This window comes from Schistocerca cancellata, chromosome 5 (assembly GCF_023864275.1).
Source record: "Schistocerca cancellata isolate TAMUIC-IGC-003103 chromosome 5, iqSchCanc2.1, whole genome shotgun sequence".
Taxonomy (NCBI): Eukaryota; Metazoa; Arthropoda; class Insecta; order Orthoptera; family Acrididae; genus Schistocerca; species Schistocerca cancellata.
The window spans coordinates 433,011,050-433,030,701 of NC_064630.1; the positions used below are offsets into that span (position 1 = coordinate 433,011,050).

General features: G+C 40.2%; 1 protein-coding gene across 1 annotated transcript in view; it reads right to left on the reverse strand.

Annotated features, from left to right (window-relative positions):
• Positions 1 to 910: 910 nt before the first annotated feature.
• The window catches only part of LOC126189041 (alpha-aminoadipic semialdehyde dehydrogenase-like), a 134,512-nt gene continuing 115,770 nt past the window's right edge, over positions 911 to 19,652 (reverse strand). The window contains exons 7-8 of the mRNA XM_049930893.1: positions 5,591 to 5,800; positions 911 to 1,598 (exon numbers count right to left, since the gene is read on the reverse strand). Coding sequence (XP_049786850.1) covers positions 1,383 to 1,598; positions 5,591 to 5,800 — 426 coding nt within the window. The 3' untranslated portion in view covers positions 911 to 1,382. The remainder of the gene's footprint in view (positions 1,599 to 5,590; positions 5,801 to 19,652) is intronic.

Below are 19,652 nucleotides of genomic sequence, written 5' to 3' on the forward strand. Positions count from 1 at the left end.
CATGAGTTGTTGGTAGCAGCATATTCATGATTTATGATGATACAAAAGTCAAAGTATAGGTAATCAACATTGTCAAGACTCATCCTATGCCCCAGGCAGTGGAAATCACTCACAGAAAACCATGGATTCAAGGAAATTATGAAGAAGGTTTCCTGTTTGGTGTTCATTTGCATATGTACATTGGAGACAGTACTGGAAACAGGTCATTTTAAATTGATGTATTTGAATGGCAGTTGCATCAACAATTAAATTATGTGATCTTTTCCTATATAATACAAATTTATTCCCCACTAAGAAGCCAATGTGAAACAATTAATTTTGAAACAAAACATTTGTGCTACTGACTACTTATTTTCAGATGGTGATATTTCATTGCATTATTTGTCATCTTCCCACAGGTAATGAAAGAAGTAGGACTAAAACTACTTCCCATCATTTCTACTACCTCAGTTCAGTTGAAGTCCTGAATGGGTGAAGAATAATTCAAATGCCAGTGTAAAGAATGAATTATGAAGAAGAGATACCAGTAGGTAGTAACAGTGATGTATTGCTGAAGTTTTCTGCAGTTTGTTTTGTGAGAAAATGTGAGTTACATTGAACTTTTGGAGTCTATGATCAACTATTTATCATAAAATGTAAGAAGTGCAAGGTCATTATAACCATAAATGAGATATGTAAAATTAATAGGAAAATTTGCAAAGAGCTGTATCTTCAAAAGTTACAGGTGACTGTAAATTTATACATTTTGTATTTCTTATATTTATATTTTTTCAGTACTTATTAAGGTGAATGACATTTCTTGTCCTTAAACAAATTAAATATTTTCTTCTCATCAGAAATTAAAACTGGAAGTGAGCTTTATATATCTAATATGTGTGTTAGGTAATAAATTTTGTGTAATAATACAATTTTAATTTAGGCAATCACTTAAACTTTATTTTCTGAATGTATTCCATAGTAACTCATTCCAATTTAACATAGTTGCCTGTTATCAGTCTATTGTAGTGTACATAATATAAAATGTTTTCTGGTTTCAGTTTCAAAGTAAGGTTAGAAAAAATAAAACTCACCCAGAAAACTATTCCATGAGCCTTAATATAGACAACCTATCTTACATTGTCCAGCCCAATTGTAGATGATGTGAGTATTATTGTATATCTTAACGTGCATGAAATATTTCCAGGACGGTTTTATTTTGCCCACCTTGTACCTATAAAAAAGTACTTATCAAATGAAATATTTCCTTCAATGAAACAAAAGTTATCATATCAAGACAAACCTGTTTTCATTTTATAAGAGGCTAGTCATAGGTTTTGGATGTGATTCGTAATACGAAATTTTCAAACATCTGTTAATGGAGGTCATTTTACACATATTATGTTTCATAGATCAAACTTAATGCCCTGAGCAAGAGGCAACTGCTTGCTGTGATTAATAGTCACAGTAGCACGCCTCATGTATTGTTTCCAGGAATCAGAACCAGATTCACGGCCACCACCAGTGTGCTTCTCCCCACCAAATGCTCCTCCAATTTCAGCTCCATTTGTTGGGATGTTCACATTCACGACCCCACAGTCAGAGCCTTTTGGCCCAAGCCACTGAAAAGAAGAAAAATATTTATTTATCTGTCCAACTGAATAACAAATTGTGTTTTTATTTCCACCTAGGCACTTATTATTTAACAGAAGGGATTTGGGTATATTAATGAAGAATTAAAGATGACATTAAAATTTCTCACCAGCTTGAAGTAGGCTAGATCTCCTGCGTCAAGCACAAAGGTAACATACAGAGTGCTGTATGAATTTGGAAAACTGATTTGGCTTGTTTAGTTGGCATTCAGGTGAGTGACTTTAGTTTATTTGTTGCTTCTGTGATTATGAAAGGAGTACTACTACAAATTAGGCTGATAGATCATGTGTCTCCTTGCATCTTGTGTTTGTACTTTCAACTGTTGTGGTACCTGAGTTGTTGATAATGACAGAGAATGTAGGGCAAATTTTTACAACATGGCTGCTTAGATGGGCAAGAGTTACAATAATCTGGAGTGATGAACAATTATAGGAACAGACAAATGTATAGTTCAAGTTAGTTGAAGAGAGGAAGTTGATCCTGGGAAGTTTTAGAATTTTAGGTAATCTGTTTCTTGTTAAATGGAATGAATAACTGAAGCAGTTGATTAATAAGATTGCAATCTTGAATGATATTGTATAGTGAGAGGCAGAAACACATTCAGTGGAAGAAATGATTAAGTGGTAAAACAGTCAGCATAATCAATTTTGTGCAGGATATGAGGTTAAAGTAGAGTGAAAGAACTGATGGATGCAGAAGTTAACCCTTAGGGGGACATGTGCAGTAGTACATTGAGGTAAACATAGACAGCAGGTGAGATTTTGCAGTAGTTGGAGGGAAAAGACTCCTAAGTCCAGAATTATGGTTATGCTGAAGCTTGTCAGGTGAGGATAGCAATCAGATTTGAATAAATGCTTCATGGCATTTACTAAATACTATTCTCATGTGATTTGCTGTATAATGAACAACAGGTATTTGAGAGACTTAATTTGATGAAATATGAGAGTTAAGATGAAAAGAAGTCCCTTAAACTGCAATGAGATCTCATATTTCTTTACTTTTAGACTTTTTTGTGATTAGAGATCCACCAGATTGGAAAAAAGGGAAAAAAACAGCATCCTCAAGTACCTTATGTCATATAGATAGGAGACATAAACTTTTAAAAAAATCCATTGGTAGAATTAAGGAAAGTGAAGAAAGGGCACGGGAGGGGCTTCCTGGCTTGCAGGAACCATGTACAAAAATGGTATCAGGGTTATGAAATTTTCTTCCTGAGTCTAAATAACTGAATGGGGAAAATGATGGTAAGTAGAACAATGACTATAAGGATTATAACAAACATATTTGTACGAAATGTTCATGCTGTCAGCATTGCAAACCTTGGCAACCTCTGTGTGTATTTCAAAGTTCATGAGATCCAAAACTACATCTATGTTGAAAGGAGACTACAAATCTTCCTCATAAAAGTAAGGCCATGGTCAATTAAATGGCACAGCTTAGAATGAATGTCACACAAAAATTACTGAACATGTACATCACTAACAAAGAACGTGTATACTTCAATGCTGCTGTCCAAAATTTACAGATTTACAGATTTGCTCCCAAGATAACCTTACCAAATTGTGTAACAGCTACCAGAATAGCCTTAGAGCAGGTATAAATAAGGCAGCTTTAGCCCCACCAATTACAATACTACCAAATTCATAATAATAATAAAGGTGGGAATTTAAGGAGATGGGACCTGGATAAACTGACTAAACCAGAGGTTGTACAGAGTTTCAGGGAGAGCATAAGGGAACAATTGACAGGAATGGGGGAAAGAAATACAGGAGAAGAAGAATAGATAACTCTGAGGGATGAAGTAGTGAAGGCAGCAGAGGATCAAGTAGGTAAAAAGATGAGGGCTAGTAGAAATCCTTGGGTAACAGAAGAAGTATTGAACTTAATTGATGAAAGGAGAAAATATAGAAACACAGTAAATGAAGCAGGCAAAAAGGAATACAAACGTCTCAAAAATGAGATCAACAGGAAGTGCAAAATGGCTAAGCATGGATGGCTAGAGGTCAAATGTAAGGATGTAGAGGCTTATCTCACTAGGGGTAAGATAGATACTGCCTACAGGAAAATTAAAGAGACCTTTGGAGAAAAGAGAGTCTCTTGTATGAATATCAAGAGCTCAGATGGAAACCCAGTTCTAAGCAAAGAATGGAAAGCAGAAAGGTGGATGGAGTATATAGAGGGTCTGTACAAGGACGATGTTCTTGAGGAAAATATAATGGAAATGGAAGAGCATGTAGATGAAGATGAAATGGGAGATGTGATATTGCATGAAGAGTTTGACAGAGCACTGAAAGATCTAAGTTAAAACAAGGCCCCAGGGGTAGACAACATTCCATTAGAACTACTGATAGCCTTGGGAGAACCAACCCTGACAAAACTCTATCATCTGGTGAGCAAGATGTATCAGACAGGCAAAATACTCTCAGACTTCAAGAAGAATATAATAATTCCAATCCAAAAGAAAGCAGGTGTTGACAGATGTGAAAATTACTGAACTATCAGTTTAATAAGTCATGGCTGCAAAATACTACCACGAATTCTTTACAGACGAATGGATAAACTGGTTGAAGCCGACCACAGGGAAGATCAGTTTGGATTCCGTAGAAATGTTGGAACACATGAGGCAATACTGACCTCATGCCTTATCTTAGAAGAAAGATTAAGAAAAGGCAAATGTATGTTTCTAGCATCTGTAGACTTAGAGGAAGCTTTTGACAATGTTGACTGGAATACTCTCTTTCAAATTCTGAAGGTGGCAGGGGTAAAATACAAGGAGCAAAAGGCTATTTACAATTTGTACAGTGACCAGATGGCAGTTACAAGAATCGAGGGGCATGAAAGGGAAGCAGTGGTTTGGAAGGGAGTGAGACAGGGTTGTAGCCTATCCCCAATATTCAATATGTATATCGAGCAAGCAGTGAAGGAAACAAAAGAAAAATTTGGAGTAGGAATTAAAATCATTGGAGAAGAAATAAAAACTTTGAGGTTCACCGATGACATTGTAATTCTGTCAGAGATAGCAAAGAACCTGGAAGAGCTATTGCACAGAATGGACAGTGTCTTTAAAGTAGGATGCAAGCTGAACACCAACAAAATCAAAATGAGGATAATGGAATGTAGTCGAATTAAATGATGTGATGCTGAGAGAATTAGATTACAAAATGAGAAACTTTAAGTAGTAGATGAGTTTTGCTATTTGGGGAGCATAATAACTGATGATGGTCGAAGTAGAGAGGATATAAAATGTAGACTGTCAATGACAAGGAGAACATTTCTGAAGAAGAGAAATTTGTTAACATCGAGTATAGATTTAAATGTCAGGAAGTTGTTTCTGAAAGTATTTGTGTGGAGTGTAGCCATGTATGGAAGTGAAACATGGACATAAACAGTTTGAACAAGAAGAGAATAGAAGCTTTTGAAATGTGGTGCTACAGAAGAATGCTGAAGATTAGATGGGTAGACCACATAACTAATGAGGAGATATTGTATAGAATTGGGGAGAAGAGAAACTTGTGGCACAACTTGACTAGAAGAAGGGATTGATTGGTGGGACATGTTCTGAGGCATCAAGGGATCACCAATTTAGTATTGGAGGGCAGTGTGGATGGTGAAAATCATACGGGAAGACCAAGAGATGAATACACTAAGCACATTCAGAAGGATGTAGGTTGCAATAGGTACTGGGAGATGAAGAAGCTTGCACAGCATAGAGTAGCATGAAGAGCTGGATCAAACCAGTCTCTGGACTGAAGACAACAACAACAACAACACATTCACTTTGCAATCTTAGCTCAAGAGAGAGAGGTTTTCCAAGAGACCAAGTAACAATCTCCTCTCTGACAAAACTCCTGTATAAGATTGATTGCCTTTTCGTGAAGAATTATGTGAAAAGAAGATACAGAAGTTACATATATTTTAAAGAAAGTCACATGTCATATTCAACCAGGATTGGTGTGCTTACCTTTGAAAAAACAGTTTCCAGGCTTGATGTGAAAATGCTGGATGATAAACCTTGCTTAACTTCATTATTCCATTTTATTGCCTCATCAACATTTGCAGTTTTCAGGGCATAGACAATTGGTGCAAATGTTTCCTTTTGCACTACACTGGCATCATGTGGCAGTCCCGTTATAATTGTTGGTTCAACAAAAAATCCTGGTCTATCTACAACCTGTAAAGTAAATGTCAGTCAACTTATTGTTATTCTGTAAAAGTCTTCCTAGTTATTATATGATATTGGGTATAACAAGAAAGCAAAAGATTTTCAGGTAATCAAGTATGAAACTAGTAACTGCAATGAATTTGAGGTTTGTGGAAAATACATTAAGGTAGTAATATTTGATGCATGCATAGAGACTTCCAAAAGCAAGTCATTCCACACTACAGCCATTGCCCAACAAGAATGGCACACCATCAGAAGAGAGAACATATTCTGGGTTTCCTGCAGACACAGCTCTGTTACAGTACAAATAACAGGTGCCTCACAGTGTGAGAATGAAGTGGCATAGCAATTGGAAACATGCTCCAAAACTGAAGTACATGGGACATTATGAGTCTTGTGGCCAAAATGTCTAAACTGTACAGAGATTCTCCATGAAATTCTGGTGCTATATGGACGAAATACAATTTGATGTTCAGGCATACTGAAAGGGCACTAACAATTTGCTCAAGGTTGCACACATGTGGGTGACAGTGATCCATCATAAAAGCCAGATCTTGCACCATGTGTTTTCCATCTTTCCAGCAAGCTGAAGGAACATCTGGATGGAAAGAGATTTTTCTAAGGATGAGGATGTTCTCACAGCAGTACTCGAATGACTCCTTGCCCAAGGAGAGGATTTCTACTATGAAGGAACTGAACAATTTGTAGAACATTCCAGTCATTGTTCTCAGAGTCTTGCTGATTACGTTGAAAAACAGTGTAAGGTATGTGTGTCACTTTGAGGTGTAAGGTGCAACATTCAATAAAATTGTTTTGGATTGCTGCAATAATGTGTAACTTACTTTTTGAAGTCCACTCATACTTCCACCATAGTGATAACATTGAGCATTTATTTGGGAAAAGGACAAAGTTAGGCAAAATAAAAGAGATAGTTACCGACATGTCTTGTATTAGCCCTAATTAACCTCTGAAATTACATTTCTACTACACCAGACACGTTTTTGCTTCAGAATAACTTTTGGTCTGTGTTATGTTATAGTAAGGTGTTTTCTTCACTGGCTGGGTAAACGTAAGACCATAAATCTGTAGGTTCATGGTCCAGTACCTGGTCAATCCTAGAACTTTCATATGAAAATAATTAATTTTTGAAAATATCAAGTAATTGGATAAATACAAAATCTACTCACCAAGTGGTGGCAGGAAAACAAACATATGAAAATTATTAAAGTTTGTAAGCTTTTAGAAGCAGTGGCTCCTTATTCTAGCAGAAGGGTTGAAGGGGAAGGAAGAGGGGAGTAGCAAAGGGACTGATTAGGTTTAAGAAAAGGGCAAAAATTCATAAAAGTAACCCAGAACACCAGGTCAGAGAAGATTTACAGGACAGCATGAGAAGGAAAGACTGATTGTTGGGGACTGCACCAGATCAGATTTGAAAACCTGAGCACTTAAAGGTGGAACATTACTGCCAAAACATTGTATAAGAGTTAAAAAGGGCAAAAATATGGCATGTGTGGTGAAACAGGCACCGAGGTCACAATTGTCACATTGTATAGCATGTTCTGCAACAGGATATTACATTTTGACAATATACACCATCTGCCTATGCACACTAGTTTTAAATAATAACTTTGTGGTGGTCATGCTGATGTGAAAGACCAAACAGTGTTTACATAACAGTTCGTATACAACATTTGTCATTTCACAGGTGCCTCTCCCTTTGATAGTGTGGCGCCGATGAGATCGACACCAGTATTGATCTGAGCATATAATCGAGCCTCCATGTGCTTACCTCCTGCTACCCTCGCAACTGTGCTATCAGGTCTACCATAACGTGTACTGACAGTTCCACAGGACCAGACCCCCCCTAACATGGCAGCACTTGACACTGGGCCGGACACAAGTGCGCATGCGTGACAAGCGTCACATGTTCCTGTAATGACAGCTCCTACCCCTCCCCTCGCGGACAGCACCTCAAACTATGCAACTTCGGCTCCTGCGCACTGCTGTGGGACTGCCACTGACAACACAGCCTAGCACTTCGCCCGCGACCATGCTGCCACAGGCCGCGCCCTCGGACAATGGACTCACTAACACTTCACGAGCTCTACCGAGCTCACTCGACTACGGTGCCACTGCTTCGGGCCGGCGGCCATCTTGTCACGTTGACTCCTGGGACACTTCGCTGCCTCGGCTCCCATCAGATCCGCTGAGTGGCTCTGAACACCACGACCTCGCCTCGCCTGCCCCGCCCACCTCACATTGTAAACAAACCGCCTCCTGTGCCGCCGGCAACATTTCCATCATCACCAACAGCACGGTTCACAAGCTTCGCCTCACACCTGGCCCACTGATCTCCAGTAAACCATGTCGACTTTGTCCCGAGCACCTCTCCGACCTTAAAAAGCAGATTTCTGAACTTCTAAGCTCTGGTATCATCGAACCCTCTGCCAGCAGCTGGTCTACACCCATTCATATGACACCCAAGAAAGATGGGTCCTGGCACATGTGCAGAGACTACCGTCGACTAAACGCATGAACAATTATGGACACCTACCCTATTGTCAACATTGCCGACTTTACCAGTTCCCTCGCAGGTGCGACCACGTTCTCTGTCATTGATTGCAAACAGGCCTACCACCAGATCCCCATGGCTCCTGAAGACATCAAGAAGACAGCAATCACCACCCCAATCAGGTTATTTCAGTTAAGATTCATGCCCTTTGGGCTAAAAAACGCAACACAGACCTGACAACCCTTCATCAACGAAGTGCGATTTGGCCTAAAATTCTGCTTTGCATATCTTGATGACATTCTTGTGTTCAGCTCCACCGTTGAGGACAACATTCAACATGTGCAAACTGTTATGGACACTCTTGTGGCAGCTGGCATCGAGACCAACCAGGACAAATTGCAGCTACATCAACCCGCTGTCACTTTTCTTAGTTTTCGGGTCTCTGCCGATGGCATTTCACCGCTCCCTGACAAAGTACAAACAATACTAAACCTACCCAGACCTTTATCATTCAAAGAGCTCTGGCCATTTCTGGGGACGGTTAATTATTATCGCCGTCATCTACCTCAGGCTGCGGAGATTCAGGCTCCACTGATGGACGCCTTGGCAGGCACCAAAACTTCTGGATCTCGACCCGTTCCGTGGACCCCTGCTATGACTGACTCTTTCACTGCCCTCAAAAATCTTCTCGCCGAGGCCTGCACCATCGCGCATCCTCATCCCAATGCGCAGCTTTTCATCACCACAGATGCAAGCGGTACTGCCCTTGGTGCTGTCCTTAGCCAGATAGTCGACACCCAAACGTCGCCTCTGCAGTTCTTCTCACGGAAGCTCACCAATGCACCTATGCTGTGCTGATGAGATCAACACAAGTATCAATCTGAGCATAATCTTTGGACCTAGCAAAACATTATCTTTGTGTAGTTCCACCAGCCGGTTCTCTGTAAGCCTTACTTGTGTGAAGAGGTAAATAAATGAACTCCTAATTATAAGGGGTTGTTTGGTGTATCTCACCTGAGCATCCACCTCGATAGCATATGTTTTCCCAGTGCTAAGGCTGGTGTAGGTGGTAGTAGGAGAGTGCATATGGTAAGTCTTACAGTGAAGGTGGCAATAGAGTAAGAGCCATAGGGTAGGGAGATGGGTGCAGAAAGAGATAGGATCTGACAAGGATATTGTGGAGATTGTGAGGGCAATGAAGAGCTAGTCTAGTTATAGTGGGCATAATGTCAGACAGCGGTCAAATTGTCAGAAGCATGAACTTCATTTCAGGCATGATTTTAGGAAATCATATCCTTGTCAAGTAGCTGATTAATACATTCAAAGCCAGGATTATACTGAGTGGCAAGTTGTGTACTCACTTACAAGCCTTCCTAGAATTCCTCTCATCTAGCATTGCTTCACAACACTTCCTCAGGTTCCCAACAACATGACCCTACCCTGTCCTCTGCAGTACTCCAGGCTTTTTTTACCCTAAAAGCTGATGAATCTATCATTATCCTCTCAGCAGACAAGGGATACTTGACCAACAGGGGTATGTAAATGAAGATCTATGCCAGCTGTCTGACACCTCTATGTACAGCATCTACAATTAACATCCCACCCCTGTGATTCAAACTGACTTGCAGTCTCTCCTTAAAATCTCTGGCCCCTCACAAGGACCAAAACCTCATTCCATAGAACTTCTTACCCCACCCAAACCAAGCACTCTCAACTTTTACCTTCTTCGTGAGATTCACAAACCTTATCATCCTGGCTGTCCCATAGGTGTGGGCTTCAAAGCACCCACTGAATGTATATCTGCCTTAGCTGATCAACACCTGCAACCCATAGTGCAAAGACTTCCATTTCCTAGATCATCTGAAATTTGTGCCCACTCCCACCACATACCTTGCTTGTCACCATTGGTGCCGCTTCCCTCTAGACCAACATCCCAAACATACATGGTCTGTTCGTTCAGTCAGTGCCCACCTGATTCCAAACTCATGACACCCTTCCTGCTCGACTTAATCAACTTTATATTTACCAACAACTACTTTACCTTTGAGGGACAGGCATACAAATAGATAAGGGGCACAACCATTGGAAGGAGGATGACTCCTTCCTATGCAACCCTTTTCATGGCTCAGTTGGAAGGGACTTTCCTGGGATCCATAGGCCTTCAGGCCTGGGTTTAGTTTAGATACACTGATGACATCTTTTCCATATGGACTCATGTTGAAGCTGAGCTTATAAAATTCTTAGAATCTCTAAACAGATTACTGCAATTAAATTTCACATATTCCTATTCCAGACTCATACTGTTATCCTTGAAATTGATCTCATCCTCACTAATGATCACATTAAACCTACTAAAAAACAACAGTATCTGCCTATGACAGTTGCTATCCTTACCATTTCTAACATTCCCTCCCATACAGCTTTGGGATTCAAGACAAACATATTTGTTCTGATGCAGATTCTTTACAGCAATAGACCATCATTCTCACCTCAGTCTTCAGTGGACATAATTATCCCATGAGCCAAGTTCAAAAGCAGATTTCCTGGACTAGCACATCCAATCCTGGTACTGCTGATCCCTCCAAAAATCAGGTTACGAGTACTCCATTTGTCATTCAGTATTATCCTGGCCTTGAATGTATTGATGAGCCACTTCGACAAGGCTCTGACTTCCTAAAATCATGCCTTGAAATGAGGCTGATTCTGTCTGACATGTTGTCCACCATACCTAGAACAGCTTTTTTTAGCCCTCCCAATCTCTGCAATATCCTTGTCAGGTATTATGCTCCTTCTGCACTCATCTCCCTATCCTATGGCTCCTACCTCTGTGCCCATCCCCACTATAAGACTTGCCCTATGCACCCTCTCCCCCTCTCCTACGATGGCCTATACCAGGACAGTAACCAGCAAAACATATACTGTCAAAGGGAGAGACACCTGTGAAATGACACATCACATACCAGCTGTTACATAAACACTGTTTGGTCTTTAACATTGGCATGACCACCACCTAGTTATCAGTTAGGATGAGTGGGCATAGGCAGTGGATGTATACTGAGAACATACAATATCCTGTTGCAGTGCATGCTCTACAGTGTGACAGTCATGGCCTCAGCTTCTGTTTCATCACACATGCCATCAGGATTCTTTCCCCAGACATGGGTTTCTCATAACTCCACAGGTGGGAACAGGTGCTACAATGCGACTGTTGTTTACACCATCCACCTGGCCTTAACTTATGTTAATTTCTTTGGTCTTAGCATTTCTTCACAGTAACTATTCTTTCTTCACTCCCTTTTAGTTTCCCACATCTTTCATTTTCTGTCTTATCTATTTTTCTCCACCCCATCCCATCTCTATCACATGCAATCCACTTAGCTTTCCACTCTTAATAACTTGTCCATAATGTTTTGGTAGTGATGTCTTTCTTGCATATTACCCTGTGTTCCATCTTTAAGCTCTCAGGTTTTCAAATCTCATCCGATGCAGTCCCCAACAGTCAGTCTTTCCTTCTCATCCTGTCTGGTAATTCTCCCCTGACCCAGGGTTCTGGGCAACTATTCTGGATTCTATCCTATTCCTATGCTTCACCAGTCCTTTTCTTTCACCCTTCTTCCTTCCCCTTCAAACCATCTGCCATAAGGAGGAGTCACTGGCTCCAAAAGCTTACAATCTTTAGTACATTTTATGCCACCACCTGGTGAGTAGATTTTGTATCTATCCAATTACATTATGCCAGAATTTTATCTGTCAATTGTCAATTATTCTTTACATCAGGAAACAATTTGTATTTGTGAAAATGACAGGAATACTGTAGTTTGGAGTTGACCTGAACTGCAGGTCTCCTTATAATTGGCTAAGCAGGAAGACAAAAATGATAAACCATTTCCAATAGAACATGCCTAGAAAAGCACTTTGGTATTCTAACCAACTATAAGGTTGAGAACAACATTAATTTCAACTTTACATCACATTATACGTTTACTGTGATAACTGCAACCAAGGTGCTATAACAGGTTGCTTTTTGGGATTTCATTTTAAAACTGAAAGTGTCACTGTGTGTGTCTGTATGTTGTTATCTACACTAATAAATTAAATGCTTAGGGTAGCTATCTCTCTACTATGCCTTTCTCTGATCCTATAGTCTCATTGTTCAGACATGTAATTTATCTTTGATGTCTTTGCTGTTTTTATCCACAAGAGCTATTTTCATTGCTTTAGATTTTGATATCCATGGAAATGAGCCATACAACAAGCACTATACAAAGTCTTCATGTCTTTTTATTTGTTGAAATATACTGTGCTTTCCATACTATTGATTAGTTATATCTTTGCTATAACTATCTGTACAAGGTGACATGATACATTATTCACCACTAAGGTAATCCTCTCTTTGCCAGATCTAATTAGATCTGCATAATAGTCTCTTTCTTTTTAGCAGAAACTGATGTGATAAAGACTTTATATCTCACCAGGGAGAAAGTCAACAGTTGCTATTGTCCCTAGCGTTTTAAATACCAACTGAAGTAAACATAAATTGTGATTTTGCAATATATGCTGGTTGTCATATAAAGCACTGTTTGTTCAAGATAAATCACTCCATATATAGAGTTTCAGGAATTTGCAGTTTACATGTAAGCAATACGGGATTGTAGTTCTGTAGGTCACTGCAGTATACATTGTACAGATGGATCTGACATCATCTGTGAGTCACTGGAGATCAGAAATATATATTTTCACAACAGTAGTGTTAATCTACTTCCAGAGTTCATCTGGAGTGTGAAATAACCCACAGGTTGCAGGGCTTTATGATTTAAGATGTTCTTCAGTGTCACATGTTATAATGTCTGCAGAGTTAATCCTTGAAGCAGATGAGAATTAAGTTGGATCAATACATTATATTTTCCTTTTGTTAACAGAAATAAACTTTAGACTAATAGATTACACTCTGGTTAAAAAAAAAAAAAAAAAAAAAAAAATGAAACATCAGCAAGTGCCTGGACTCTAAATTTTGTACCATGATATATATCAATATACAACCAAAGATTACTGGTGTTCCGTTATATTCTTTTTCTCTTTTCACAATCAAGCCTGTTTCAGCTAATACTCCAACTTGTTTTTTAGTAGTTTATCAACATTGTTAATATTTGAAGGTTTCTTTTCATTGGCTTTAGTTATTCTATCATGTACAAGCATAGAAAAGAAAATTACAGAAATTTATTAATTTGCAGAGAGACAGTTGGGATGGTTAGTACTTACGTCCAGAGCATGTAACTCCTAGCACAGTTGATTGAAACAGATAAATTTTTCACCATGCCAGATCTAGAGACAAATAAGTTGGGTAGAAGGGATTGTGTGGGGGGCTATGGAATACTCTTCTCATGCCAACTTTTATTTGCATCATGGGAGAGACATCCCTTAGCTTACAAAAGCTGCCCCTGACTTTATAGATGTTCAAAATGATACATATGTTGTTTGGACCCAGGGCAAGTAAGAACTACCCCACTTCCTCCAAGAGCTCATTTTCCTAACTGCATTTTATCTGTTTCTTCTTCAAATTCCAAACCAACATTCTGGACATTGATTTTCAGATCACTGATGCACATGTAGAAATTCCAGTTTCATGTTTCACACCAAACAAAATCTAATTGGGATGGAAGAGAGCATGATGCAGGTCACTCTTGAACTCACCATTTAGTAAAAATTATTGAGAAAGATGGCAATAGCGGAATGATTCCATTGTCAAATCTAACACTTTATCACAAAGTACACTTATTACATTGAAATAGATGCTGTTGCTTGTTGTGCAGTCCCACTGTAGGAATTCTACACAAGAGTCTTGCAGAATAAAGCTGTGTGCTAGTGAGTGAAGTTAACATGAATTTATTGTCAACAAAAAAATTTACAGATATATTTCCTGCATACAATACAATCATTCACAGCGAACTGAGAATGGCTGAAGTGGCAAAGATATTCCTCCATGAGGGAGCACTATCTAATATCTGAGAGTTTTATTTGTGTGATATTATGTGTCATGAATGATTAGGTCTGCAAAGAGCCCCACTCAAATGTATTGTGGAGCTCTAGTGGGAAGAGGCCAACGAACCTACCAGCTGCCCACGTGTTCTTCACACAATTGCTCATGACCAGCCCCGCCAGGGCTGGCTGCAAGGCAGGACACATCTAGTCCATTTTATGGTGTAGAAACGCAGTAGTGGTGCCACAGCCCCTCCACCCACCCAACTTTGATCCATGTGGTACTAGCTAAGATTGGAGGGAGCTCATTGGATATGGCTGTAGCGAAACTGTTAGTCATTGCAGAAGTTCTCAAGCTGCAGTGGTGGAAGGGTCATTTATGCCAAATGATTCCTCACATGGTGTAAGGAGTGTAAACACTGGATGATTGAACAGTGGAAAAATGTTGTGTGGAATGACAAATCATGCTACACAATATGGCGATCCGATGGCAGGGTGTGGGTATGGGGAATTCCTGGTGAACGTCATCTACCAGTGTATGTAGTGCCAACAGTAAAATTTGGAGGCGGTGGTGTTATGGTGAGGTCATGTTTTTTTATGGAGGGGGTTTGCATTCCTTGTTGTTTTGTGTGGTACTATCACAGCACAGGCCTACATTGATGTTTTAAGCACTTTCTAGCTTCCCACTGTTGAGGAGCAATTCAGGGTTGGCAATTGCATCTTTGAACATGATCGAACACCCGTTCATAACGCACAGCCTGTGGTGGAGTAGCTACATGACAATAGCATCCCTGTAATGGACTGGCCTGCTCAGAGTCCTGACCTGAATCCTATAGAACACCTTTGGGGTGTTTTGGAATGCCAACTTCGTGCCAGGCCTCACCAAATGACATTGATACCTCTCCTCAGTGTGGTAGTCCATGAAGAATGGGCTGCAATTCCCCAAGAAACCTTCCAGCATCTAATTGAATGTATGCCTGTGAGAGTGGAAACTGTCATGAAGGCTAAGGGTAGGCCAACACCAAATTGAATTCCAGCATTAGTGATGGAAGGCACCACAAACTTGTAAGTCATTTTCAGCCAGGTGTCTGAATACTTTTGATCACATAGTGTTAAGTGTTGCATTGGGTGTTTCATAACAGAATTTCACAAGTCCATTGCTCTGTGGGAGGTAGGCTGTGGTGTGGTGGTACTGGATGCTGCAAAGACAACATAGCTTGAAGAACAATACAGACTTGAACTGGTAGGCCTGATTGGTTGTTATGGATGCTGTGCAGCTGAAACACAGTACCCGCAACTCTATGCTCTCACCATCATTCCCACCATTGTGTATGGCAAGGGTGTTGCTTTGACCCAACACATATTCAACTGTGGAAAGAATATGTCAGTGACCTTCTGACTCTGGTAAGTTGCCAACCAGATTGAGGTGGACATGTAATGGACCTTTCAGTATTGCTACTACTTTGACTGTGTGTATCAACTAGTCTTGCAACTCTGGCAAGATATGCAGATTTGAGTCAACAGCTTGCACTGTCACTTCACATCAGGCCAGACATCATTCTGTAAAAAACTAAGTAGTAGAGCATACATCTGGTGCAACAGTCAATGTAAATTATTGAAGATAGGCTTCCTCATAGCTAACTGAATTAGTGGGCAGAGCCGGTGTTGCGATATATCATACCAGACTTGTGTGGAGGAACAGGAGATGATGCGCCACTCCATTTTCAATGAGGATGCTGTATCTTGTAGAGGTTCACAGGTTTGTGGATCCTGTTGCACTGCTTTAAGATCCCTGTAGTTGATGCTAACTGACAGTGAACTGGTCAAGACAATTAATGCTCCTGAGGTGCTGAAAATCAGTGGTAAATTATTTGACATAATCCATGTGGTGGAACAGATGTGGAAAACAATAGTTTCCAGGATTCCATATTGAACCTGCAAGCAGTCAGTGGTTGTGTAATTTGTTGTTGATGTACCCTAAGTGTCTTCTCTGAATTGCCACATGGCCTCATACATGGCTAGCAGATCCTAATTGTAAATTGACCATTTGTGTTACAACTCTGTTAGCTTCTGTGGAAAGAAAAGTCTTGGTGGCTTGTAGCAAGCTGAGCTTAATTTGGCTGAGCACCTGTTGCATTTTGGGAGTCCAAGTTCGAACCTGTTGGCCGAATGTGTTGTTCCCAGCCAAGGCATCTGTCAATGGTGCTTGTATTGCTGCCACCTGCAGCATCTGTAGAAACTGATCATGCTGAGAAAATGCTGCAGCTCCTGGTAGTTTGTTGGCTATGAGAGATGACAGAATAAGTCAAGTGCATTGGTTGTGGGTCAAAACCCAGCTTGACTGATGGAGTGTCCTAGAAATATTACTTCCATTTGTCAAAGCTGGCATTTTTCTTCATTCATCACAACTCCAAAATGTTCAAGGGTCTCACAAATAAATCAAATATTATCCAAGTATGAGAAATAGAATGTAAATTTGGGGAAGTGTTGTACATATTAGCTGCATTTTTTTAACCACAAGACATGAATAAGAATATACAGAGCCCAAACAAAGTTTTCTGCAGTTATAATTATGCCCTCTGTAGCAGTAGAATGAGTAGAATGCTGAACAAGTAAGCACATGCCAAATTATGAGTTAAGTCTTGGGTAATCCTTATTGGTAATGATCAGATACTGTGTGGAGATTCAGGGTACAATAATCACTAGACAATCTGTATGTTCTGACTTTTTCAGGAACTGTGTGTATGTATGAAGCCCCTAGACCATACAGCGACCTGACTATGCTTGCCTGCAACAATTCATTGATAGTGGTTTTAGATGCTCGTAATCTGTCTGGTACAAGCCTGCATACTTTTTGGTACACTATTAGGCCTATGTTAATTTTGTGCACTGTGTCATGTCTGACACCTCTCTGTTTATACATTACACACACTGCAGGGGGAAAACAGGGCACAGGTAGTGGGTGCATGCATACTGTTATGGAGGTACATAATACTGATCTGTATCTTTGATGGGTCATAGGATGCAGTATGCACTGACTTTCTATATCTGCAGCTCATTGCTACTTCAGCAGGTGCTGTCTCATTTGTGCCAGTATTTGCAGATGGTGGTGCTGTTCCCACATTAACTGCCTTAGATAAGATTGCATAGCATCCAGTTCCCTACCTCATGAGTGTGTCCAAGCTTCCAACTCAAAATTTTCAATGTGCACCCTAAGCCTGTCCTTTTTCCTCCTTCATAACTCTTCATCACTGCTTGTAGTCCACACTTTGAAGCTCAGTGGCTATTAAATAGTTGTAGGCATATGTCATATGGGACTAGATGAATCACAGGCCGGAGTGGCTGACCAGTTCTAGGCGCTACAGTCTGGAACTGCGCGACCACTACGGTCGCAGGTACGAATCCTGCCTCGGGCATGGATGTGTGTGATGTCCTTAGGTTAGTTAGGTTTAACCAGTTCTAAGTTCCAGGGGACTGATGACCTCAGAAGTTAACTCCCATAGTGCTCAGAGACATTTGAACCATTTTTTTGACTAGAATAATCACTTACAAAGCTGCATTGAATGTGCTCGCGGACTGCCAGCAATACTGAATACTGATTCCTTAGTACTGATTTTCCTGAGGTTCCCCAGTTTTAGGTCAGGGGAGACATGAAACTAATGGAGAAAACCAATGCCTATGACTGGCTCATGAACATTTGTGACTACATACTGCCTTGTAAATTTTTAATGCAAACTGAGGTCCATAGGGCGCACAGACGTTCCGCATGGCCTGACACAAGTGTTGTTTATGATGCGCAGTTCGATCATGGATTTTGTGTGTGCCATTTGTGGCAGTTTCACATGAATGGAGCTCACTTCAGAGCCTGTATCTATATGGGTGGTTATATTTGTTGCATTATCTAACAAAGGCCAGCTCCAATGGCAAAGATATTCCTTCCTGCAGGAGGGCTAACAAAATCACTACCAGAGTGTTTATTTGTGTGATATTTCTTGTCATTGATGCAACGCAACTTGGGTCCACATCAAAGTAATTGTTGCAATAATCTCTCCACTTTGTCAGTTTTCACACCTTCCCTGCCAAACTGTACACTATGTACAGCTTAGGTGTCCATAGTCATCAAAACTGCTTCAGCAATGAATGTCTCAACACTTAAACTAATAACATCTCCTAAGCTTCATTGTCAGCATTCACCCCAATGACATCATCCAGAAATTAGTCTCTTGAGCAGTCTCCTTCCTCCCAACATCTATTTTCTTCTAGCAGCAAAGTCCATACTTTCAAGTAACTCAGAGCCTCTTCCCATGTCATCCAGTACCAGTAAGGCCTTGGATTGCCTCACTGGAGTAATCCAGCAGAGTTATAATTTTTTTAAAGTAAATCTATTTAATAATATCACATTATTCGCCATACCCACACCCTGCCATCGGATCACCATATTGTGTACCACGATTTGTCATGTGATAATCTCTTCCCCATCAGTCTTCTGTTGTCACCACCCTCTGACTTTATCAGGATTCTTGTCAAATCCTATGAAATGCCTAGATCTCCATTCATAACACAAGAACCTACCCTTGCAACCAGCCCTACTGTAAAACTTGCCCTCTGCACCACCCACTACCACCTATTCTGGTCCACAATAGTAAAGTACACAGTATTAGCAAGCAAGGCCACATTCAGAACTAATCTTGTTATTTACTAAAATGTTTTCATCGTATTGTTTTCTATGTAGTAATAGCCTCATCCAAATGTGCAGAACACAAGAATGAACACAGATGAACTATCACCTTGGGAATATCCAATATTCTTTTGCTGAACATGCTCTACACTTGTACAGCATGACGCCAGAGACCTGACTGTGTGAAACACCACTGAGGCCATTTACATCCCCCATTCCTGAAATTCGAATATGAGAAGCTTCAATCTAACACAACCTCTCATCTCACCACACCCTTCCTCCTCAGAGAAGTCTATTCTTTCTTAAACTGTATTTTGCATGGCCTGTTCTCTCTTTCTTACCATCCTCAGCTATTTTCTAATATATTCCATGAAGACAGAACCCGTTGTACAGAAAAACAGGAATGCTGTCATTATTTATTTTGCATGTGTCTATTGGCTGTAGTGAGAGCTGAGCCATCTGAAGGCAAACACTATACTCCTTATGCACATAATCTGCTACAACTTCATTGAGTACTTACTAGTGAAGATACATTATCAACAGCTTGCTTGTGAAGTTTACCTGGCATGAAAAATTTCTGTATCCCTTTTAGTAGAATTTGTACCTTAGTGGCCATTATTATTACAACTGTGGCTTCTATCATAAATCTCGGTTTTAATTACAGCATCTACATTTATATACATACTCCTCATGAC